Source organism: Anabrus simplex, chromosome 5 (assembly GCF_040414725.1).
Source record: "Anabrus simplex isolate iqAnaSimp1 chromosome 5, ASM4041472v1, whole genome shotgun sequence".
Lineage (NCBI taxonomy): Eukaryota > Metazoa > Arthropoda > Insecta > Orthoptera > Tettigoniidae > Anabrus > Anabrus simplex.
In genome coordinates this window covers 198,303,469-198,329,119 of record NC_090269.1, presented here as the reverse complement: position 1 = coordinate 198,329,119, position 25,651 = coordinate 198,303,469, and the positions used below count along the sequence as shown (strand labels likewise).

The window sequence follows — 25,651 nt, the reverse complement described above, 5'->3', positions numbered from 1 at the left end:
ATTTTGAACCCAGTTTTAAGAACTCATCTAAAATAGCATTTCTTTTACTGATGACTGTACACAGCGTGGTATACGCTATCCCTAAGTCTGAAGCAATTTCAGGTTTTGTTTTGTGTGGATTAGTGTCCACTTCTCGCATAAATTTTACTTTTTCATATAGGGTATAACTTCCTTTTTCTGTTTTTCATGGCTAATCAAAAGAAACTGAATGACAAAACTACTGTTCAGCAGTAAACACCAGATACCGGCACCGTGGACATTTTACTTCTCTGCTGTTCCCATGAAAGAAATTCTCATATTCAAACAAATTTACTGTATTTTATTTTGTTTCCACACCAAAACCACCCACTTTGCTTGTAAAGTATCTTAATCTTTGGCGGCATTGTTAAGGTAAAAAACTACGAAGGTGGAGGAGGAGCGAGATAGAGAGCAAAGGGGACTCGCTCGGTTGGCCTTTCTTAATTTTTTTTTTTCATGCAGTAATTCCCTTACTAAAAGATTTCTACCTTAAAATAATTAATAAACAAAAATCCATACGTTCAAATCAACCGCCCCAAAACCTCCTCCCCTCTAACCCCACTCCCGTTACTAACACTCCACCCATTCCCCCAAACCTCCCCTCTACCGTCGCCAACTACAATCTCAGAGCAACACGTATCAGATCTCAACAGGCAGCTACACAGAATGCACGGTTCCAACACCTAACGTAAGTGAAACGACATACGATTTACTATTACACTTTCATACCACACCATTTTCACACTCATTATTTCTATTTCCAGATACTTTGTTTTCACAACATATATACTTCTACGATAAAATCAACGTGCACCTTACCAGGACGCATAACATTCAACGCGTTCTTACAAATGTCACCAACTCAACATATTACGGCACACGAAAAGAAGAACATGCTCCATCAATATATTCAAGACTCTTAATAGCTCTAACAACAGTAGCTGCCTAAAATATCTCCAGACATACAACCAAATATTACCTAAATTGCAAGCAGATTATACAAATACTTACCTAACCGCAATTTTGTATATAGTTATATATTTTTACGGACCCATTTTATCGGAACATTATAACTAATCAAATACTGTTGTGAAAACCTTGTTAACCCCATTTTACCCCAAACAATGTATATATAGCACCACATATCAATAATGTTAATGCAATGTATTTTTAACCAGGCATATATATATACCACTGTTTTAGTTGTGTCCAATTTAACAAGATTATCCAATGCCTATGCTAAACAAAACAAATAATTAAAAAAAAAAAGTTTAACCCTATTCCAAGACATAAAATAAGAATCATAGGCTTTATAAACTGATACTTTAGTATTTAAGATATATGCCAACAAGGTATTGCATACTAATATTTTAATCACAAGTGTCCAAACCAATAATTCTACATTTTCATATGACTGATCAATAATCAATTAATGTAATCTAAGAACCAATTTTTAATGTATATTACTGAACTTACTATTATTAATTCACACAAATGTATGTATATCTCATTCCACATTGTACAACCCAAATTAGACAGTGATAACATGAAAAATAGCATGTAATTTCATGGATGAAGCATATTAGCTAACTACTTACCTTGACACTGTATGCTGAAAATTTAGGATTGACACATACAATAGCTCAAATGTACCAAGACATACATACCAACATTTATGATCAGTTCGATTTAATTTATGTTTTAATCATTATATGTGATGTTTTTGTAAAATATATCTTTTATGCATGTCAACTGAAGATGACCCCCTAGGGGTCGAAACCGGTCTTGACAATATTTACTAGCTGAATGTGAATAAATTTTGTATTGATAAGGTGGTGACTTATATTTATATTGTTTTTTGTAAAGTAATATCTATCAATACGGAAATGAAACTCATAAACAACAGTGGCCTTTCTTAAGCCGCCAGTAAGTAAGGGTCAACAATGTCACTCGGCGAAACCCTTTGTGTTCTGTTTCAGCATCAAAACCCGACCGCTCTACTTTCGTCTACGCCAACAAAGAGGAAACTTCGTAAATACAGTAGTTTCTTTTAAAAAAGCATGTGGTCATTACAATTACTACGCAAAACTCAGTTATATTTCTCTGACACTTAATAAGTATTACAGCGAATTACGTATAAACGGATAACGTACAAACAAGGTTTAATCAACACGCTTTTAAATTGCATTTTGCGGGGACCTAAAGGAAATTACGTACAAATACGAATTATGCAGAACCGAGTTACACATAAAGCACGTTTTACTGTATGTATGTGCATGTTCGAGTGTTCAGCCCTGAGGCTGGTTTGGACATCAACAGCTCTGCCATCAGTCATCACAGGTGGCCCAAGTGTCACTGAAAAGGCTTGCTAGGGAAATGAGGAGTGACGTAGTTTCCTACTGCTTTCCTCACGAGCCAGATGTTGCTACTACATCCCAGTCTGCCAATCCCACTGAAATGCCCGCACCAACCGACCTTATGAGCAACATTTTCACTCCATAACAGGGACTGGCTGCATAAGGAATGGCATTACTAGCGTCACTCATACCTCGGTCACTTTCACGTTGTTAAGGCCAAGGCTGATATAGTAAGGTGAAAGGTATTTTAAAAATGCTCTGGTAAAAAAAAATTTAGCAGGAGCAAACTATAGATAAATCTAATAAACATATGGAGAACAGGGCCTTACTATGTAAGAACATGTGGGTAACACACAAAAGAAAGATATGGGTCCAACATTTTCGGCTGCAATCTTCGTCAGTGGAGGATAGAACAACGATGGTAGTGGTCAGTGTTGACAAAGCTGTGTAAGGCAAAGGGAGAATGAAAAAAATAAAGGAGCAGTTATTATCTAATGTTAAGGCCGGATGCCTCCCTAGCTAGACCTGGTCAGCAGCTGATATCCAACTTTGGAATCTCTAAGGGTGAGAAGGTGTGAAGCTAGGGTAAATTTCTGAGGACTTCAAGTGTGAAACAATCATCCAACGTGGTTTATGGTACCGTGTATGAATGGGATAGGAAGATCTATGTTAAGGGTTTTGCAGATAATATGGTGCCCAGTGAGTTGGTAGTTAAGCCAATGTAGAAAACTGGGAAGAGTCTGCGCTGAAGCTAGTAGATAATGTTGGATGAAGTGCAATCATGACTATCTTGTATGGAGTAAGACTTGTTGGTGATGCTGTTGATGAAAGTGATGATGCTTGGCACCAGAACAGCAGGTCTTAATAATAATGTTATTTGCTTTACGTCCCACTAACTACTTTTTAAGGTCTTCGGAGACGCCGAGGTGCCGGAATTTAGTCCCGCAGGAGTTCTTTTACGTGCCAGTAAATCTACCGACACGAGGCTGTCGTATTTGAGCACCTTCAAATACCACCGGACTGAGCCAGGATCGAACCTGCCAAGTTGGGGTTAGAAGGCCAGCGCCTTAACCGTCTGAGCCACTCAGCCCGGCAACAGCAGGTCTTAAGAGTGGCTGTGCCCACATGGGAAAGAGCCAGAAGAGGGTGGAGGTTGGTATGGTTCATAGCGAGTAAAAATGTTTTAGAGTAACTAAGATCAAAGAATTTTTCCCACTGCCCAATACTTATTTTTATAGCTAGTTTTTATGCATATACAAACATGTGTCAGTTTAAATTCTAGCTAAACATTATAAGAACATGTTTCATTCCATTTTGGCTTCAAGTAGCCTACGCATTGGCCTCCACGGTATGCACTAGCCATGCGCCTTGGTAGATGTGCTATTTATCAACTGATGAGCCCAATTTAGCACACTGGGGCAAAACGCTGGTAACCAGGAATGAGTTGGCTGGAATATTTATAAAGTCCAATAACGGACCAACTATACTGGTATTCAATTTACAAGTTGGGAACCTTTAAACCTTGAGGCTGATACTTCTACAGCCACATCAAATGAATTTTACAGACTATTCTTATGAGATGAAGTTCTTGATTTGGAAATACAAACTGATCAGATTGCAACTCAAACGCTAGCATCTATGCAAATGAAGTTGTCTAGTCACTTCAAGGAATGGTCTGATACTATGCGAGTCCCAGAGCACACTGACCCGGTGTGTATCATCTGGTAAGGGTCCCAGCTCAGGGTTATGAGTGAAGACCTCAACGGCAGTAAAGGCAGAGATGAAGATCATCAATACGGCGGAACTGGCGGAAAAGGCATCCTTGCTTTTTAGGATAGTAATAAAAAGCATTCACAAAGATAGTCAACAGCTTCAGCAGCGGATGAGGAATTTGGATCCCAACGGTGAAGAAGGTGGGAGAACAATAAAATGTAAATCCACACGTCTGATCCCCCAGCGGGCAGTGTTGTGGTCAGTGTCTGTATCCAGGTCAGGGTCGGCTGTTTAAGCATGCTCCAGGTCTTACCAATCTGGTTCTAATTTTTGTAGGACCTACGGGTTCCACCCTCATATGGAATGATTCACACAATCTACCATGATGGTAAAACGCACATTGGAAACTATCCCAGCCAGTAAAATCCGGGGCCAGTTAGAGTCTGGTCTGAACAGGGCATTAGATTCTGGGGGCCCTGCACCATCATGTCGGGATCAGTCGGAGGATCCCTCACCCTGCAAGATGAGGACCAAGAAAAAACACTTCTTTGGTACAATGAATGTCAATACCCTCCTAAGAGTCGGTAAACAGATGGAACTTATCAAAGAACTGGAGAGATATGAGATCAAGCTACTTGCTGTACAGGAAACAAGATTCCCATCAAATGAAGTATCTATAATGGGCAAGTACAAGAAAATAAAGGGACAACCAGCGATCAGGGAATATAAAATGGGTAATAAAAGAAAATCACCTTCAATTCTAGGAAAAGCATTTTTTGTTCACAGTTCAATTATAGATGCAATCATTGATTTTCGATCACCATCCCCTAGGCTTTCCATCTTAACCTTGAAGAGTGGAAACAAATCATATGCAATCTTCAATGGGCATGCATCTATTAATGAGGACAAGAAAAATCCAGATTCAAAGAATTCTGGTCTCTCCTGGAAAACGAGCTGTTGGAAACTCCGGAACATATGATAAAAATATTAATGAGTGATTTTAATGCTCAAGTTGGCAAGGAAAGAAAATACAGGAAAATAGTTGGCAGTTATCCTGGGCATTTTCAACCTCAAGTTAATGTCCACCCAATTCAAGAAAGGAAGAAATTGATGACATGGCGTTCACCAAATCCCATGTTAGGGGAGTTCCAAATAGACCATGTAGCCACATCAAACCCGGCAGAGATTTTGAACGTTAAAGTGCAAAAAGGTGCAAACATAGATTCTGACCACTACTTTGTTAGAGTCAAGGTTTATTCCAAAGTCCTTCAAGAGACCTTCACCCAAAATCAAGAAATATCAAACTGATGAACTCAAGATAAACCAAGAGATTGTCGAGAACTATCAACGAGAGCTTGAGGTCTCGGAATCTTCGAATTGGGATGAAATGGCAAGAGGGATTCAAGAAGCAGCTGAAAAGACTATAATGATCACCAAAGAGAAGAAACATGACAATTGTGAAGTAGCCTTATGGGAAAGGTATAAAGCCTGCAATAAATGGTGTACTAATCACAGGAATTTCGAAGACTTCAAGGAAAAACGGAAACACAGCAAAAATTCTTGGGAACACACAACATAGAAGATGATTTCAAGAGAAACAACACAAGAGATTTCTACAGAAGGTTTAAAAACAAATTCAAAAAATTTTCCCCTGGTAATCTATGTTTTAAAAGTGAACAACGGAAACTCATTATTGGTGACAAGAAGAATTGCGATTATCCGGCCAACTATTTCCAGAATCTTCTGAACTGTGAACCTCCTGCAGATGGATTGCTGTTTGGAAAGCCTCAATTCAAGTTGAAGGATTCATTACCACCAAATAAGGAAGAAATTAGGGACATCATTAAGCAACTAAAAAACAACAAAGCTCCTGGGAAAGATTCAATTACTCTCAAATTTGCAGATGAAAATATAGTGGAAAAACTAAGGGAATTATTTGCTTTTATTTGGGAAAAAGTAGAAATACCAAGTGATTGGAAGAATGCACTCATTGATCCCTTACACAAAAAAAGGGACCAAACTAACATCAACAACTGCACAGGAATCTCCCCTCTTCCTATAGCATACAAAATCCTATCCAAAGCATTGCAGCAGAGGCTTGAAACACATCTAGATAAACAAAATGGTGAATACCAGGCCGGGTTCAGGAAAGGGCATTCATGTGCTGAGCAGATTTATATTCTAAAATCACTTATAACAATAAGATCAATGAAAAATCAGAAGAGGACAATCATAACCTTACTTAATTTCAAAAAGGCATACAATTCCATAGATCACGGAGTGCTCATGAACGTTCTACAGGAGTTTGGAGTGGATGAGAAATCTCTGGTCATAATTCAACAATCTCTTACGAACACCTTTTCTCAAGGCAAATTTATGGGTGAACCCTCAAATCAGTTTGAGATAAAAAGGGGTTTGAGGCAAGGAGAGAGACTTTCTCCACTACACTTTAATTGCATTTTAAGAAAAGTTATTAGGGAATGGAGGTTGAGAATGACTGAAAATGGAATGAAGAATGGGGTGAAGATTGGTTGTGGAAAATATGTGATGATGTTGGACTGCCTTGCCTTCGCAGACAATGTTGTTCTTATTACAGACAACCGTCAAAAAGCTAAGAAACACGTTGAAGAACTACAAAATGTTGGAATCAAACCAGGGTTAAGGATCTCCTTTGAAAAAACAGCATTCATGGATTCTATTTTTTTTTAAAGGCGACACGGACAGACTTGTTACACTGTATGGGGATATCTAGCATGTGCAAAAATTTAAATACCTGGGAGAAATGCTCACCTCCAATGGAGATTAAAAGGAGGGATTAAAAAAAGAGGGTGAGAAGAATGGAGTTGGCATTCAGACTATAAGTCCAAGTCCCTCTCAATTCAGGCCAAGTTAAAACATTACTGCACAGTGGTTAGAACAGAGTGCCTTTATGGAGCAGAAACCTTGACAAGGAAGGCTGTCCCAGTGGTTGAAAAAAGAGAAAGAAGATTCTTACTAAAAATCTTTGACCCAAGAAAGTTGACGAGTGACCCACACACATTCCGGTTAAGATTGAATTTGGAGCACTACAAGACTAGAAAGAATCACGACTGTGATGAGGAAAAGGAGACTGACGTTTTATGGGCATATCAAAAGTGAACCCTGAGAGACTGGCCAAATTGGCGGAAATGGGTATTGTTGTGATTATTGGGATTTGATTATTTGGACTCGGAAGACGGCGATAAATTATGTATGTAAAGGATTTATTCAATTGTTTGTTTTGGTTTTCCTTAGTATGTGAAGTTTGGAATTGTTTAATTTGCTTGAAGTCGATATGATTTTAAAATTATTTGATTGTCATGGTAATTCTGGTGCATCCTGTACCACACGCGCCACATCGGCGTGGGAGATTTCCGGTTTCGTAAAGTTGCACAAATTTCGTAATTTCTAGAGGCTTCCTAAATGTTCTTGTCAGCACTATTTTTTCTGCGCTCCTATTGGAGAAAATAAAAGGAAATGTGATTGGTAGGTGAAGGAAAACATCGTACGCTCATTGGCCGTGGTAAGATTTCATAATTTCCGGGGAGAAGCGTTGTCGCTGGAGCCTTGCTCTGCGAGGGCGTCTTTTCTGTTTGACCACTGAAGGGAGCGGTCACCTTCCAAGGTACGGGTCTTCTTGGCCCCACCATCCGGTAAGCACCGATTATTTTCTTTTTAACTTTTCAGGTATTCAGTTTCAGATGTAGTGTTTCATTTAATTTATCTTGCCGGAGCGTACCCGTGTTTCCTTCTGCTTCCAAATGTTATCATTATGACTTAGCCGTTTCGGTAAGTCACCTCACTTTGTTAAGAGATAGTTCCCGTTTGTTGTTTTGTAAATTAAATGTTATACGCCTTTCGAAGTAATCTTTATAAGTAAATTTTTTTTTCTTGGGACTATCTCATTCATTCCGCTTCATCGTGGATTATTCATCTTTAGGTCGGGTACCCTTTCTCAGAAGTGTTTTTGAGGGGGCTACCCACCGAAGATGCTCTGCTACATGGTTATACATAAATGTTTTTCTCCTTAGATGTATCTTTTCACTTTAGTATAACGTTACCTTCCTTTTATTTATTTCAAATTGTTTTGGGTTTTTAAAGGTAACGCCACGACAGTGGAACGTCATGTGTGATGTTCCGGTGTAAAAGAAAATTAATTACTAAATGCTACCCTCATGTAAACTGTAAATTGTAATGGTTGTTAAAAAAATGCCGTCAAAATTTTAATTGTATATTGGCTATTGCTTTATATGTGAAATTGAATCTAAATTCTTAAGTAAAGTTTAGGATTACATTGACTTCGCTTCTTCAGTATTACCAATACCTTCCACCGCCTGGATATGGTTCCCAGCCGCTTCCCGGTTATCCTTTCTTAATAGTCATGTTGGTTAAACTGTTTGTTTATTTCCTGTGATTTATGTGCTTGCAAATTTAGTTTCGTACATGTTGGCATGCCTAGTGCACAGTACTTTTAGTGAAAGCATTACGGTAGCAAACATTTTCTCTTCATTAAACCTATTAATTGTAACCTTACCCTTTGGAGAGGTTGCAGTATGGTAGCAGAGCGTGGTTGCTGAAGAAGCAAAGTTGACGGTAATTCGGTGGTTATAACCTAAAATTTAATTCAAGTATTATCTCGTAGTGTTTCCTTTTTTATCAACATGTCTCGTGCTATCCCAGGTCCGTTCCATTTGAGGAAGGAGGAATTAGCTTACGAACTTCGTGTTCGTAAGCTGAATTCGACAGGAAAGGTTAAGGATGACACGAGCTTGTTGAAACAATCGCTAAATGAACCTGTTTTTGTCCCAGGGTTATCAACAGATGAAGTGTGCGCATCTTTGTCGATTGTCAGAGATAAAATTGTAGAATATAAAGCCATTATTATGTCATTTTGTTCTTCTAAACCGTCCGATGCACAGTTAACACTTGCGAAAGGCCAAGTGCAGCATTACGTGGACAGGATTCGCGATCTGTTGGCGCATAATTTATCTGAAGATGAGCGATACGAGTGCGAATCGTTGTTATTGCAGTTTTGTGATATTTTTGATAAAATTGTTGGATTGCTGGAAGGTAATTCTTTGCCTAGCTCAAGTTCAGTAGTTAATGTACCCGTCACTTGTAATGATGTTTCCGTGCAATCTTCTGCTGTATTTACCAGTGCTTCTCTGCCTGTGAATAATGATAGTGGTGCTTCTTGTACGCAAGTTACTATGTCAACTGTTCCTATGGGAACTGTTAATTCTACTGTGTCTTTATCTCATCCTCCGGTTACGACCCAAGTTGTTTCTCTTCCTATTGTACAAAGATATCCCCATGTCCAAGTGTCACCTGTAGTAAATTCGTCAGGCGTGTCACAAACGTGTGAAAATATTTCGCAAATGCGAATATCGGTGCCGGTCTCTATGCAATCTAACCTCCGTCCTAACCTCACTTTTGGTACTCCTACCCTATCCCAGGAGCGTTCAAATCAAGATTTCTTTACTACTGTGATGCCTTCTTGTAACCAATCCAGTGCTGTTCAGGTACCTACTCCTGCTGCTTCTCAAATTTTTTCAAACTTGCCTCACCCATTAACTGCTATATTTAAGGGTGTATCTAAGTTCACCGCTAATTCAATTGACGAAGTCATAGTGTTTCTACGTTTTTTGGTTGAATTTAAAGATCAGAGTGTAGTGTATTCCTTAAGTCGTGACAATTTCTTCCAAGTCTTATATCCACATGTATCTGGAGCTCTTTCTGAGCATGTCATAAGAGCCATTTCAGAAAAGTGGACAGTTGACCAATTTCATGCACATGTGCTTGAGTTTTTTATTCCTTCCCGTGCTTTGTCTTCTTTGGTTCAGAAGCATTATTTTCGAGTACAGCATTTGAATGAAACATTGTCGGAATACATCCAGGACATTAAGTTCAATGCTCGGATCTTCATGCTAAACTATTCTGAGTCTCAAATGGTTGCTAGCATTATTGAGGGTCTTGCACCAAATTACCGGTCGTATCTTGCTCTGTCACCTCGACCCGCTACGTTCGCTCAGTTGGAAGCTATTACTGTTTCTGCTGAAGGCATTAGGTATGCCGACCAGTTACGAGTCGCCTTAGCTCCTCCTCCTGTGAGCATGTCTTCTGAGGTCACTAGTACCGTTTCTACTTCTTCCAAGCCACGTAATTCACGTGCATGTTATAGTTGTGGTTCTACGGATCACTTCCAGCGGAATTGTCCTAAGATTGGGCCCTTAGGCAATTCAAAACCTGTCATGGGTGGTCAACTTCAAAATTTCCAAAGGAATTGTCCTAAGATTGAGCCCTTAGGCAATTCAATTCCGAATGAGAATAGAGTTTCTCCCTCCACTAGTTCTTGCAGATATTGTGGGTCAAATAGACACTTTTCAAGACAGTGTCCTCGCAATTCTTCCGGTTCTGGGCGTTCTGGTAATAGTAATCCCAGATGACTAGCCGCCGATCCTGGTGCCAAAACTTATAGTGTACCTTCATGTTTCGTCTGTTATCGCTGTCAATTAGTTGATGATTTACCCGACCCTGTAGTCGATTATAAGCTTCAGTCTGACCCTAGTGTCAATTTTCCAAAATCTTGTGGTATTTCTGCTATTCCTCCATGTAAATTACCTTACATTTGCCTAGAAGTGAACAATGAACCAGTTTGTGCTTTAGTTGATTCTGGAAGTAGCCTCACCTTGATGAGTGAAAATTTGTATAACTCTGTGAAATCTGTTTGTAAGTTCCCTGCTTTAACACCTGTGTCTTTAACCTGCCATACGGCTAATTCTAATTCCTTGAATTTGATTGGAAGTCTGAATCTCAAAATTAGGATACGTAATTTCACATGGAAAATGCCCGTGGTAGTGGTGAAAGATTTATCTTGTCCTTTCATTCTCGGTGCAAATTTTATTGCCAAAACTGGTATGGTTTTGGATCTTCAATATAATAAATTCCAGTTTAAGTTTTCCATGAGGATCTTTAAATTGTGTAACCGTTCTCCTATCCTTCCTTATCATGTCAGTGCTGTGTCTGAGGACACAAGTGAACCAAAAGCTTTCGACTTTAATCATTTGCCTGATGGTCAGGCCAACCAGCTTAGGAATCTTTGTGATAAATTTCCTGATATGTTCACTGACAAGTTAGGTGTTACCAACGTTTTGGAATATAAAATTGAAGTAACTGACAATGTACCTGTTCGTTCTCCTCCGTACCGGTTGTCGCCTCCTAAGATGAAAGCCCTTAAGGCTATCATCGACCAAATGCTTGCTGATGGTGTAATACGTCCTTCTAAATCTGCGTACTCTTCTCCTATATTCCTAGTCCCTAAACCACAGGGTGGTTTTCGGCCTGTAATAGACTATTGAATGTTGAATAAGCGAGTTGTGCTTCAATCTGTTCCACTTCCTGACTTGCACTCTTGTTTCTCTTGGTTTGCTAATGCCAAAATTTTTACCACTTTTGATCTGAATCAGGCGTACTATCAGATACCTCTTGCTGAGGAATCCAAGCATCTTACAGCTTTTGCTACTGACTGGAACCTCTATGAATTTGAGCGCGTGCCATTCGGACTGGCAACGGGAGCTGCTGTTTTGACCCGGCTGCTGGATAACGTGTTGTCGGACATTAAATTCAAATTCGTTTATAATTATCTTGACGATTTGGTAATTTTTAGCGAAACTTTTGAAGAACACCTTGCTCATATCAATGAAGTCCTTGAAAGGCTCCGTAAAGCAGGACTAACCCTTAAGGCTAGCAAAGTGACTTTCGCACAGCCTCAGATGTCCTTCCTAGGCCATATCGTGTCCGAGAAAGGCGTTTCGGTTGACCAATCTCGTACTGCAGCTATCCAAAATTTTCCTACTCCTAAAGATGTCAAAGCTGTCGCTAGGTTCGTTGGTATGGTCAATTTCTTCCGTAAATTTATCCCCAATTTCGCTGAAAGAGCAGCCCCATTAAATGCCTTGAGGAGAAAAGATGCTAAATTTGAGTGGGGTGATGCCCAACTTGAAGCTTTCTATGATCTGAAATCTGCTTTATGTAATGCTCCTGTACTGGCGATGCCAGATTTTTCTAAACGTTTCATTCTTCAAACCGATGCCTCATCTACAGGTATATCTGGTGTTCTCCTTCAGGAATTTGAAGATGGACGTCGTCCTATCTCTTATGCTTCCCGTAGTCTAAATCCTGCTGAACGCAACTATTCTATATATGAGTTGGAAGCCTTAGCTGTTGTTTTCTCCTTGGAGAAATTTAGAATGTATCTTGAACATCTACCTTTTGATCTTGAAACAGACAATCAGGCATTGAGTTGGGTACTGGCCAAGCCAAGAAGAACTGGTCGTCTTGCGCGTTGGGCAGTACGCATCTCAGCTTTTCAATTTGAAGCTCGTCACATTCCGGGAACTCAAAATGTCATTGCCGACACTCTTAGTAGGATGTTCTACCCTGGCAGTTCTGATCCTCAATTAGAATCCGCTGATCCCTCTCCTGAACAAGTTTCGGCCTTTGTTAATGTGGTTTTGACCAATTCCCCTGTCCTTTTCAAAGATATCTCTAAACATCAGGAAGACAATCCTGAATTGAAGGGTATTATTGACAGGATTAAATCTGGTGAGCATGTCAAACCATATGTCCTCAAAAATGGTGTTTTATGTTGTCCTGCTCGTGGGCGCAGAGACCCCAAAATTGTTGTACCTTCTAATTTAGTCCCTGCTCTTTTCAAATATTTCCATGAATCCCCTGTTGGCGGACACCTTGGTGTGTTTAAAACCAGAGAGAAAATTCCTAAGCATTTTATTTGGAAATCTATGGATGGTGAAATTCGCACAATGGTCAAATCTTGCAAAACCTGTAACATCAGTAAACCCGCTCCTAATACCCGCCTTGGTCTGTTGTCATCTGAGCAAGCTTCTCGCCCAATGGAGAGACTATTTATCGACTACATTGGACCATTCCCGCGTTCGCGGACCGGCCATCGTTTCATACTTGTGTGTGTTGATGCGTTCTCGCGTTTTACATGGCTGTTCCCTACTCGCATGGCTAATGCTAGTACTACTATTTCTTGCTTAAAACAGATTTTTGCTTCATTTGGACCCTGTCAATTTTTGGTGAGTGATAATGCTAGAGCTTTTACATCTGTGCAATTCCGTAATTTCTGTTTTGATCTATCTATCTCTCATGTGACTACCACACCTTATTATCCCAGGCCTAATTATGCTGAAAGAGTTAATCGGAACCTAAGATCTGCTCTTATTGCATACCATTCTTCTGACCACTCGAAGTGGGATTCTTCACTTAATTGGCTATCATTTGCTTTCAATACTGCTGTTCATGAAAGTCACAAGCAAACTCCTGCTTCATTGATGCTAGCGTTCACCCCTAATTCTCCACTTTCTAATTTGTGGTCCATTAACGATCTCCTGCCTGATGTCGCTAATCCAGAAACGATCCGTGCTGCTTGGCATCGTGCGCGTAAAAATTTGAAGGTTTATTACACTAAAGTTCAACGTAACTATAATCACGGGCGAAGACCGCACAATCTGTCTGTGGGTGACCAGGTCTATGTAAAGACTCATCCCATTAGTAGTGCTGCAGACCATGTAATTAGCAAGTTATCCCCCAGATTTCGAGGTCCCTGCACAATTTTGAAATTTTTAACCCCTGTATCATTGTTAGTCAGTGATCCTGAAAGAAAGAGGATCAGCCGTGTGCATTTATCTCAGATAAAAATTCCCTAGTTATGAGATAATACTTTAGAAACTATTTTGTTTTGGGGTAGTGATGAGGAATTAGTTGTAAGCAAATTTTTAATTAGTGCGCACAATCTTTCGGGTTTTATAGTTTATTATTTAGTTAAGTCTCTTTAGTTGTAATGGAAAGGTCATTTATGATCATGTTAGATATAATTTAGTATGTATTGTGGGGTAGAATTATGATCTTCGTAACTAGGGATTGTTGTCAAATTGTGAAATCAGGGTAAACTCCGGTAGAGTTTTTGAGTTTCTTTAAACTATTTCCTAAATTTTATCTTAAGTTATCCATAGTGCTTGCCGGAATGGGGGGGCTAAGATAGTCCCAAACCTGTGGGGGAACCTCCCAAATGAAGGTCGAGGAGACACCGGTTAGGTGCCTCCAAGCTCTTGTCCACCAGGGTGGCTTTAGCTTTATATTCCCTGTCTGCTGCGGGTAAATTTCTGTTGCAGTGGCCAGAGGGGGATACCATCCCCATTTCTGCTGTCGTGCCTAGTGGAGAGGTACGTTATGTCTTGGGCCCTGCCGTTCTGCACTGCATTCCAGTGACCTGAGGTACAGATGACAATTACTGTTCCTGCCTGACAACTTGACGTCCCTAGTCCAAGAGGGAACCGTCTGTATGGTGGCGACCATCATCCCATGCCAAGATTCTGAATAGTTACCAGACATACACTGACGTGGCCATTAGTGGCACGTGATATCACCTATACTTGGACATGTCAATTTACAGCGCTGTAACCAGATATGCCAATGACGCCAGTCGTGCTAGGCTGTGCGCAGTCACCCAGTTTGAACTGTAATGTTGAGGCTGAAGGCAGCGGCCGCGTCGTCAGTCACATCAACAGCAAGAACTCGTGGTGCTACAGTGTAAATAAAACAGATAAACCAAGAACTCAATTCAAAAGATGTCTCTTATTTTGTGTTAAATTTCTTTTTCAGTGAACGTTTCATTTTTTTTAAAGAAAATAATTTCAGTGTGATGTTTTATGAACATAACAACAAAAAAAGAAAATTTTAAAAAAAAATCTCTTTAGTGTATATTTTACGTGGTTTCTGTTTCAACGAACATTCTTATATGTCCTTTGTTTTCAGTGACAATTTTCCTTTGTTTTTCAGCGTTTTATTATTTTCTAAACTATGCTGTAACTGAACTGCTAAAATTGTGATCAAAATTTTTATTTTTGGAGCGGTGCTCCAAATTAAAGGGGGGGAGTATGTTGTGATTATTGGGATTTGATTATTTGGACTCGGAAGACGGCGATAAATTATGTATGTAAAGGATTTATTCAATTGTTTGTTTTGGTTTTCCTTAGTATGTGAAGTTTGGAATTGTTTAATTTGCTTGAAGTCGATATGATTTTAAAATTATTTGATTGTCATGGTAATTCTGGTGCATCCTGTACCACACGCGCCACATCGGCGTGGGAGATTTCCGGTTTCGTAAAGTTGCACAAATTTCGTAATTTCTAGAGGCTTCCTAAATGTTCTTGCCAGCACTATTTTTTCTGCGCTCCTATTGGAGAAAATAAAAGGAAATGTGATTGGTAGGTGAAGGAAAACATCGTACGCTCATTGGCCGTGGTAAGATTTCATAATTTCCGGGGAGAAGCGTTGTCGCTGGAGCCTTGCTCTGCGAGGGCGTCTTTTCTGTTTGACCACTGAAGGGAGCGGTCACCTTCCAAGGTACGGGTCTTCTTGGCCCCACCATCCGGTAAGCACCGATTATTTTCTTTTTAACTTTTCAGGTATTCAGTTTCAGATGTAGTGTTTCATTTAATTTATCTTGCCGGAGCGTACCCGTGTTTCCTTCTGCTTCCAAATGTTATCATTATGACTTAGCCGTTTCGGTAAGTCACCTCACTTTGTTAAGAGATAGTTCCCGTTTGTTGTTTTGTAAATTAAATGTTATACGCCTTTCGAAGTAATCTTTATAAGTAATTTTTTTTTCTCGGGACTATCTCATTCATTCCGCTTCATCGTGGATTATTCATCTTTAGGTCGGGTACCCTTTCTCAGAAGTGTTTTTGAGGGGGCTACCCACCGAAGATGCTCTGCTCCATGGTTATACATAAATGTTTTTCTCCTTAGATGTATCTTTTCACTTTAGTATAACGTTACCTTCCTTTTATTTATTTCAAATTGTTTTGGGTTTTTAAAGGTAACGCCACGACAGTGGAACGTCATGTGTGATGTTCCGGTGTAAAAGAAAATTAATTACTAAATGCTACCCTCATGTAAACTGTAAATTGTAATGGTTGTTAAAAAAATGCCGTCAAAATTTTAATTGTATATTGGCTATTGCTTTATATGTGAAATTGAATCTAAATTGTTAAGTAAAGTTTAGGATTACATCGACTTCGCTTCTTCAGTATTACCAATACCTTCCACCGCCTGGATATGGTTCCCAGCCGCTTCCCGGTTATCCTTTCTTAATAGTCATGTTGGTTAAACTGTTTGTTTATTTCCTGTGATTTATGTGCTTGCAAATTTAGTTTCGTACATGTTGACATGCCTAGTGTACAGTACTTTTAGTGAAAGCATTACGGTAGCAAACATTTTCTCTTCATTAAACCTATTAATTGTAACCTTACCCTTTGGAGAGGTTGCAGGTATCAAGGAGGAGGATATAAAAGAAAGGACATCATTTAGGAAGAAGGTTGCGGGAATGAGGGATGCATCTGAAGAGCAACATGCGAAGCCACGGAACATCTCGGTGGAAGAGCGAACTAGAAGAAGAAGTCAAAGACTCAAGAATCTTTTGAGAGAGTGTAAAGAGAAGGGTATCAGTCTGCGTGACAGAAGGAAGATTGTGTAAACGTGGCCCACAGGTGGCCGTATCGATAAATAATAAAGGAAAAAATTAAAGTTTTTACAGGTTTGAGACTGTGGCTGCATCTCGTGCAAATGCCCACATTATCAAATTACTGGAATGAGTTTTCTATACATGCAAACAGTGTAGTTGTTAAAACAATGCCAAGAAATAATTTTTACTTACTACTTACATTCTGGCACTTAACTCCTAAAGATGTTCTTGCTAGAAAGTTGCACAAGATTCAACCACTGCTAGATATCATGCATAACAACTTGGTTTGACATAATAGCAGACTTCATAGCCTGAGCACCACCATGTACAGAAAGGTATTAGTAAATAAATACAACTGTGAGGGTAGAGGCGCACGGCTGTGAGCTTGCATCCGGGAGATAGTGGGTTCGAATCCCACTGTCGGCAGCCCTGAAGATGGTTTTCCGTGGTTTCCCATTTTCACACCAGGGAAATGCTGGGGCTGTACCTTAATTAAGGCCACGGCCGCTTCCTTCCAACTCCTGGCCCTTTAATATACCATCGTCGATGTACCGGGAGGTACACCTCCACTCCGCTAATTTAAAATGTGCGCCAGTTGAAACTCCTCTGCTGGAGGAAGTCTGAACTTTATCTACGCTATTAATTCTCTACTTTCTCTGAAGATGTCACCACATGGAAAACTTTGAGTTTTTGAACTGTGTCATTTGTGATGTGTTTTTGTTTCGCTTGAAGTAAGAAGTGTGAACTTTCTCTTCTAGAGGACACTACTGAAGATCAACAATAGTGCACCCTAGTGCGGAGTCAAAGAACTATTTTGTTGGAGAAATTTTTATTTCAAATGTTTGTTTCTTGCTAAATTTCTTTCTGTTATTGTTTAAGTTGGCTGTATACCCCTCTTTTCCCCCTTGTTTTAGATTTATCCAATCCCGAATTTCTTTTAGTAATTTCCGACCAATCCGATGTATTTTCCCCCAACTTGGATATGTTTCTGTACCCGAGCCAATAAAAGGTTTGTGGGAGGGTGTTTTCATTCCCCTAACGCCTAGAACCTTCTGCGAGAGGATATAAACTGCTGATTTTAGGGTCTCCGGGCCACTTCTGTCCCATCTTTCAGTGTATAAAGTACATAGCAGGAGGCGGGAAGCGCCTCTTTCCTCGGCAGCGGTCATCAATAAGGTAATGGCCGATTAATAAATTCTTTCTTTGCTAGCTCAGCAGTTTAACTCTCGGGGCGGGTGCGAAGCGTTCCTCCATGTAACCTTTTCCTAAAATGTAACGATCTTTTCTTCTATTCTCTTTTAAGCTGCATATTGGGATAGAGAGTGCTAACCCTCTCGAGCTCCCACTCATTGTTTTGAGGTGAACTTATTTTCTCAACCTATTCTTCGTTAATGTAAAACAAATTGCTCTTTTCTAAAGTCACCTCGGTAGTATGGGATTAGCCCTTGCATTAGTGGCCTAGAGCCAGATTAGGTTTTTTTAAAAACAAGTGTATTAGGAGTGCAGATTGCCTCCTCTCAAATTGTTATTTTAGAGGTCATGTAATTGCCCATTTTTATTTAATAGACCTCAGTAGGTTGGGTATTTTACCCCTGTGTCTATGTCCAGTGAGGACAACTTGAAGGTGGAGTTTGGTTTAAATTTTGAGAGCGAGTGGCTCTTTTGAAAATTAAGTGTTGTATGCCTCGTGGAGGCTTTTCTGTGTAATTTGGAGCAAGGGCTCCTAGGTATGAATGGGGTTTTCTGCCCCTCTGTTAAAACTCGTGTTTGGGGTAAAACTGAGCTGATTGCCCAAGCTGTGTAAAATCAGGGCGCGAAGCCCAATTCCTGTAAATATTGTAACTACCCTTTTTGACTTGCTACTTTGTACCTGCCATGCTTGTTATTTCTTGTTTTTGAAAAGAAAATATAACCTTGTTAAATTTTTAATTAATTTTGCTTTCGTAGCTGGAGACCTATTCACACCCGCACCTTCTTTCACCTCTACCTACCACGGAAAAACTCCGTAACAGTCGACATAAGACCTATCTGTGTCGGTGCGATGTAAATCCCTTAGCAAAAATAAAATAAATACAATAAATAAAACTTCAAGAGTGTCAACACTCCAGGTGAAAATCTAATAGTTGATGTATGAATGATTCTCCCAGAGGGGTCACGTATCATTCCAGCAATTTATGCGCGATAAGGTCTACAGGTATGGTAGCAAGTAATTTATGCTGTGTAACAACATGGACTATACCTACAAAACTAAAATATATGCTGGAAAGGATACCTTCAATAATCAGAATCCACTGAGTATGGCTACTCGAGTTGTAATGTACAGTGGTCACTTTCTCTGCTCCAACAATTACTACAAATCAACAGAGCTACCTGATGTGATACTGGACTGTAAGACACACTTTAGGCACAGTTAGGAAACAATGGAAAGGTTTACCAAAGAATATTGTAAAAGCAAAGCTTAAGAAGCAAGAAAACATTGAAATGGAGAATGGAAATGGATTAACTGTGATGAAATGGAGAGATCAGTAGAACGCACTGATTATTCCAACCAAACCTTTCAATGATGTAAGTGCTATGGGCAAGAAGAACAGAAAACATGAAGATGTGGTAAAACAAAAAATAGTAAGATATAATAAAAAGGATGGAGAAATAGGTATTGCAGGCGCGCTTTCTCTGTATCACCCAGCATCGATAAACACTGTCAGATGATAACCACAAAGTTGCAGTTAATGTTCTTTTTGGTACTGCCATTGTTAATGAGCTGGTCATCGAAAAATTTCTCTAGCAGAGTTTTGAAAAAACATGGTCAGCACTCTGCTCTAACTAATGATGCTGTTCTACATACTCCAAAGAGAAACAGAGAGCCACTACCTTGTATATTATAATATTCCTTAGTCACAAGGAATAATGGGTGTCTAAGAGAGGGTGTGTTCACTCCTTGCAGATATAGAAGAGCAGTAAGTACTGTTTTCATAACAAGAAATGATCTATAGGCGGCAGATTTCACATTGACGCAACATTGATATACTGATCCCGTATTCTTCGGAAAATTCCTGGCACTTTTTGGACACAATGTGCAGCCTCAACAATCCATACAATTAAATCCTCCTTACTCTCAGCTGAAGTTTCATACACCAGGTCCTTAATGTGATCCCACAGGTAAAAGTCAATAGAAGTTAAATCAGGTGAAAGAGGGGGCCAAAGCACTGAACGACACCTACCTATCCACCAGTGGCCAAACACTGCTGCAATGTGGATTCTCGGCACAGCGACAGAATAGTCTGCGGCATCATCATGCTGGAACCACATGGTGCGTCACTCAGCCAGTTGCAAATCTTCTAAAAGTTCCAGCAATACCTCTTGCAAAAAAAATTAAATACTTCCATCCATCTGACTTGGTAAGGATATAAGGCCCAAGCAAATTATCGCCGATTACTCCTGCCCACAAACTAACTGCAAACCGTTTCTGGTAGCCGCGAATGAGAATAGCATGTGGATTTTCAAGTGCTCAAACATAATTATTGTGGGCATTGGACATACCCTCCCACGTAAATAATGCCTCATCAGTAAACAATGCAAGTCCAGCGAAAGCTGGATTTTGGTCTGTTTGGGCCAGAAACCACTCACAAAATGGAACTCGCAATGGGTAATCGTCCGGAGACAGTGACTGCACTCTTTGTTTATGGTACAGATGAAGATCGTTGTCTCTTAATACGTTCCAGAAAAGACTGTTTAACTTCCATCTGATGGGTTACTTTCCGTGTGGTGATAGGAGGGTACTCTTCAAACACATTTAAAACATCAAACTCTAGGATCCACAAATGTCTGAGTCGACCAATGTCATGCAGAATTGATTATTTTAACCATGTTGGTTAATCCTGTCTGTATTGACATATTCAATTTCTATAGAACACTTTCCTGCCTTGTCAATACTTTACATATTTTATTATACTTAATTACTGTACATGTTTTGAGAGCTAGCTACTCTCTTCTTCAGTGGTGCCAAAACATCAAAACTAAATCTTTGGACTTGGTAAATTTGTACAGATATAGTTATCAACAGAACAATTATATATAAATCTTGAAATTGTTAAAATATTTCTTTGTGTTTCAACTTTTACTTACTTACTACGTCATTTATTACAAACTTTAAAACAGAAAATGTCAAATCATAACATGAATAAAACCTATTACATTTGTCACTATATGCTAAAATTTAAAATCTGTTCTGCTCTTGGAACATCTAAAAAATAAATAAAATGTTTGTGTCTAAATTTACATTTACTTTGACATTTAGTAAAACACTTTAAACAGAATAATTTTCAATTCATAAAATGAATAACACCTCTTGAGTCACTATATGTTGAATTTAAATTATTTTCTGCTCTCTTCTTGAAATTTCTCCTTTCCTTAATTCATAAAAAAGAAATATAAAGACATTTTTCTTTTTCTCTTCTTGATAAGTTATCTACAAATAAATTTATAACATATGTGGTAATAAAAGCCGAAACATATCTCTTCTTTTTTTTTTTTTTTTTTTTTTTTGCTAGTTGCTTTACGTCGCACCGACACAGATAGGTCTTATGGTGACGATGGGACAGGAAGGGGCTAGGAATGGGAAGGAAGCGGCCGTGGCCTTAAGGTACAGCCCCAGCATCTGCCTGGTGTGAAAATGGGAAACCACGAAAAACCATCTTCAGGGCTACCGACAGTGGGGTTCGAACCCACTATCTCCTGAAAACTGGATACTGGCCGCACTTAAGCGACTGCAGCTATCGAGCTTGGTCGAAACATATCTAATCAGAAGGCTTTCTTTCTTTGCTATAGGTTTTATGTTTCACTGACTAAGGTTTTATGGCGATGAATATTCAGGATGTGGAAGTACCGTAAGTTACTTACCATTTAAAATCCAAGGCATTTCAAATATAAGAATGTAGTTGAGAAATTCTGGATAGTACATTTTAAAAAGGCTGATCAAATATTTTGTATATTCCATATCCATGTTGGACAGGCCAGTTTCAGCCATATCAAAAAATATCGTAATAGGTTTTCCTTTATCCAATCTGTAAGGAGAATAAAGAGAGCAATTAGCAGAGCATAAATTTCAATACAAAATTGATGATCTCTTCTATTTAACATACTTCAGAAATCATTATTTCAATTTGATGGAAAAAGTGTTGGTGGTGATTACTCTTTTAAGAGGAAGTACAAATGGGTAACCGTCCTCTATTAACACTAATCAGAGGGGAAATGGAAGAGGTCAGACACTTCAGGGAATGAAGGTGTCAGAAAAAGGATGACTATGGCCATGAAGGGTGTGAAAATGAAAGACTCCATAGGTCTCGAAACCTAATATATCAGGGTGGAAAAAGAACGAGAGTTGACCTAGAAAGGTTGTATAGGAAAGATAACCGAGTTCTGTGGCATAAGTTGAAGAGATGCCAGGACTCAGCTAAGAGCCCCATGGTCACCAAACAATGCTCCCAAGTTAAGAGCCCGTCAGGCCCCTTTAAGTCGCCTATTATGACAGGCAGAGGGTACTGTGGATGTTATTCTACTGCCCCCACCCACAGGCGAACCCCTGGAAGAAGAGGAAATCATTTGAATTTTTGTATTGTCTAGTGAAACTGTGCTGTTGGTCAAGCTTGGAGAGAAATTTTTAAATTGTAACTAATTTCTTCCATCTTGCTCTTAAGCTGTAACAGTATCCATGCTGTTTTGTTCTCCAAATTAATAAGCACTGCATCACACAGTTGTGCATTAACATTAGTTAATTTGTGGACTTTTTCCCTCAGAACCATCCAAATTGGCTTTGTTAACATAAATATGTCAGAAGTTTAAAAAATAATAAGACAGGTAAGTTCTATTTTGTGTGATGTATAAATAATGCAGACTTTGTTGTATGGCAGAGTAAGTACTCTAATCTGATACTGAAGTAGGAGATGTAACACACTATAGTCTAGATAATAGCTGCATGTACAAACAAGAGAGAACAATGGCTGGATGGTATGAATGATGAACAGAAACAGGATGAAATATGGGAATACTTAGGATGAAGTTGAGCATTACCAGCTTTTATGGCAAAGTAGGGCAATGTGATTCAAGCAGCTCGAGACTAGGAGACACTGGTAGTTTATAACTTGACGTTACATTCCAATGATATACTCAACTGATTAACTGAAATGTCCGTAATTTGCGTGCCAGAGTTCACCAAATGGATTCCTCTAATTTTGATACATTGTGATAATTGTCTCCTCTCCCAGGGTGTATACAAAAAGCTGTGTATTGGTACATCAACTGTGGGCATTACCTAACCCTCTGAAAATTATTAAACAGGTAGAAACTGCACTTAAGCTCTCCAATAACTTCTCCACTAATTTAAAATAACTATATTCTGACATGACCATCATCAGTGCATGAGCACTTCAATCAACACACAAGAAATATAGAATAGACACACTCAAAATATAAACAAATTGTGGAAGGTTCTCCCTATTTACAACAAAATAATCCTGTAACAAAAGCAGTTGGAAAATACAGTGAGGACTGAACTACCATTTGTAGTGAGCTTGTTATGAAATGATTATATGTACCTTCACTGGTTTTGTGTATAAACACTTAAGAATCTCACCATCGACACACAGTATTCTGATATGAATTCATACGCTTTACTACTGTACATTTTTATATTTATTGTTTCTATCACTTATTTAAATGCTGCTTATCTATGCCCTGAAATCGGGCTATAGATTATATAGTACTGTTCCCTTTGATCATGTAGTTATGGCTAACCATAGGTAACAGGTCATCTACCTATACAGCCAGCCTGCTGTAGAACGTGTGAAATACAACATATAATTTCTGAGAAGAAATGCGACAAAATACAGAAGCACAAGGCTACCACGTACAACAATGATAAAAGCTGATTAGCAACTCAGATATAGCACATGAACAGAACAAGAACAGAACACTGTGGTAAGAATTGTACATAATTATACATAACAAGGTATCAGTATCAGGTCTACGCTTTTCCTAGGATGCTGGTGCGGTAAGGTGCAGGAGTTATTTAGCGGAGAAACCAATACAAGAAATTGAACAACAAGTTGCAAAACAAATCACCCAACATGACATCAAAATAAGCTCAAAATATACAGAAAACTTACCATAATGATGTTTCCAGTTTCTAGTTTGTGGAAGAATGCACAGGGCTTTAACTACAATGAAAGAGGTGGGAACAAGGAACACATTCTCATGAGAACAAGGGACTGTCAAAATACATAAATGATAATTTGTGAGATTAATTTGAAAAGAGGATAAATTTTTAAACAAGACTTCAAAAGGAAATAATAATAATAATAATAATAATAATAATAATAATAATAATAATAATAATAATAATAATAATAATAATAATAATAATAATAATAATAATAATAATAATCTTTTAAAGAACCTATTAATGGAGTAGAATTTAAATGAATAAATAATCTCTAAATAAATAAGCAATAAGTGAACTCAAAAAACGTTCTCATATAATATTTACAACTCAAATGCATTAGAAAACAAAGTTTTAAGAATCAGTACAGTCGAACCTGCCCTAACGGACACCCTTATTCAGCGGACACCTCCCTGTACGGACAATTTTCCTCAGAACCGATTTTATTTTACATAAGATGAGTGTTAAGCTGGCCTTATTTAATTGGACACCTCGAACTCCAGACATCGCCATTTGTCCCGTCCACTTGACTTAAGCGGACACTTTACACGTTGCAGGACAATTTATTACACCGGACCACATGTCATCCTTTCCTTTAAAACCATTCTTCAGACATAAGGAAATCCCTTTTGAATGTTTGTACTATTTCGAGTGCAAGGGGAGAGAAGGTACATCGGAATGCACTTCTACCTAGTGGTGTACAGGCCTATTCCGAGAATTCTAATTGCCCAGAAATGGTGCCAGAGACTGTTGACTCAAGTTACCTGGGGATTTTCTTCCTTCTTGCATCATTCTGTTCATAACTCGGACTGTCACCGATAAGGTCGAGCTCAGGTAGTCAACTTGAGAAGGAATAGACAGTACAAGTGCTAATTAGTGAGACAGAAATACCGTAGCATTTCATTTGTCTGTTAAACATGAGTAACAAGGGACGATCGTGTTTAGATCTCAAGGCAAGAAGAAATGTATTATAGAAAGTGACAAGGGACTTTCCGTGAGAAAGCTTGCCGAAAAATTCAACTGCGGGAAAACTCAAACACTATTGTGAAGAATAGAACTGAAATTTTAAAGGAGTGGGAGAAAAATAGGAATCGAGGAGTGAAAAGAAAGCGGGAGTCAGTTTTTTCAGAAGTGAATGTTGCGGTATATGAGTCATTCAAGTGTGCTCGAGTGAAGAAACTGTGTGCGAGTGGACGAATGTTACAAGAAAAAGCGAGAAATCGCAAATAATCTGAAAGTTGAGAATTTTGTAGCTAGCAATGGTTGGTTAGATTGTTGTAGAAAACGTCATAACGTTAGTTTCAAAACAGTCAGTGGAGAAGGTGGTGATGTGTCTGCGACTGAAGTAGCGGTTTGGAAAGATAGGTTACCAGACATTTTGAATACTTACGAACTGAAAGACATTTTGAATGTTGATGAAACTGGTCTGTTCTTTAGGGCAATCCCGAAGAAGTCACTAACTTTGCCGAATGAAAGTTGCACGGGTGGGAAAATGTCAAAAGAAAGAATCACCATCATGTTTTGTTGTAACGCAATCGGTGAAAAGGAAAATCCTCTAATAATCAGTAAATCCTTAAGACCCAGGTGCTTTAAAAACATGGACTTAAATTGTCTTGGTGTTGAATGGCATGCAAATAAAAAGGGCATGGATAACGTCAGCAATATTCGAGAACTGGTTCCTAGCTTTGGATTCAAAGATGAAGGCCAGAAACCGTAACGTGACCATATTGCTAGATAATGCTACGTGTCATCCAGAAATATGGCTTTCAAATGTTCCTT

General features: G+C 38.9%; 1 protein-coding gene across 1 annotated transcript in view; it reads right to left on the bottom strand.

The window, feature by feature from the left end:
- The window catches only part of LOC136873911 (motile sperm domain-containing protein 2), a 234,990-nt gene that overhangs the window by 133,418 nt on the left and 75,921 nt on the right, over positions 1-25,651 (bottom strand). Inside the window, exon 4 of the mRNA XM_067147242.2 lies at positions 21,556-21,719. Coding sequence (XP_067003343.2) covers positions 21,556-21,719 — 164 coding nt within the window. The remainder of the gene's footprint in view (positions 1-21,555; positions 21,720-25,651) is intronic.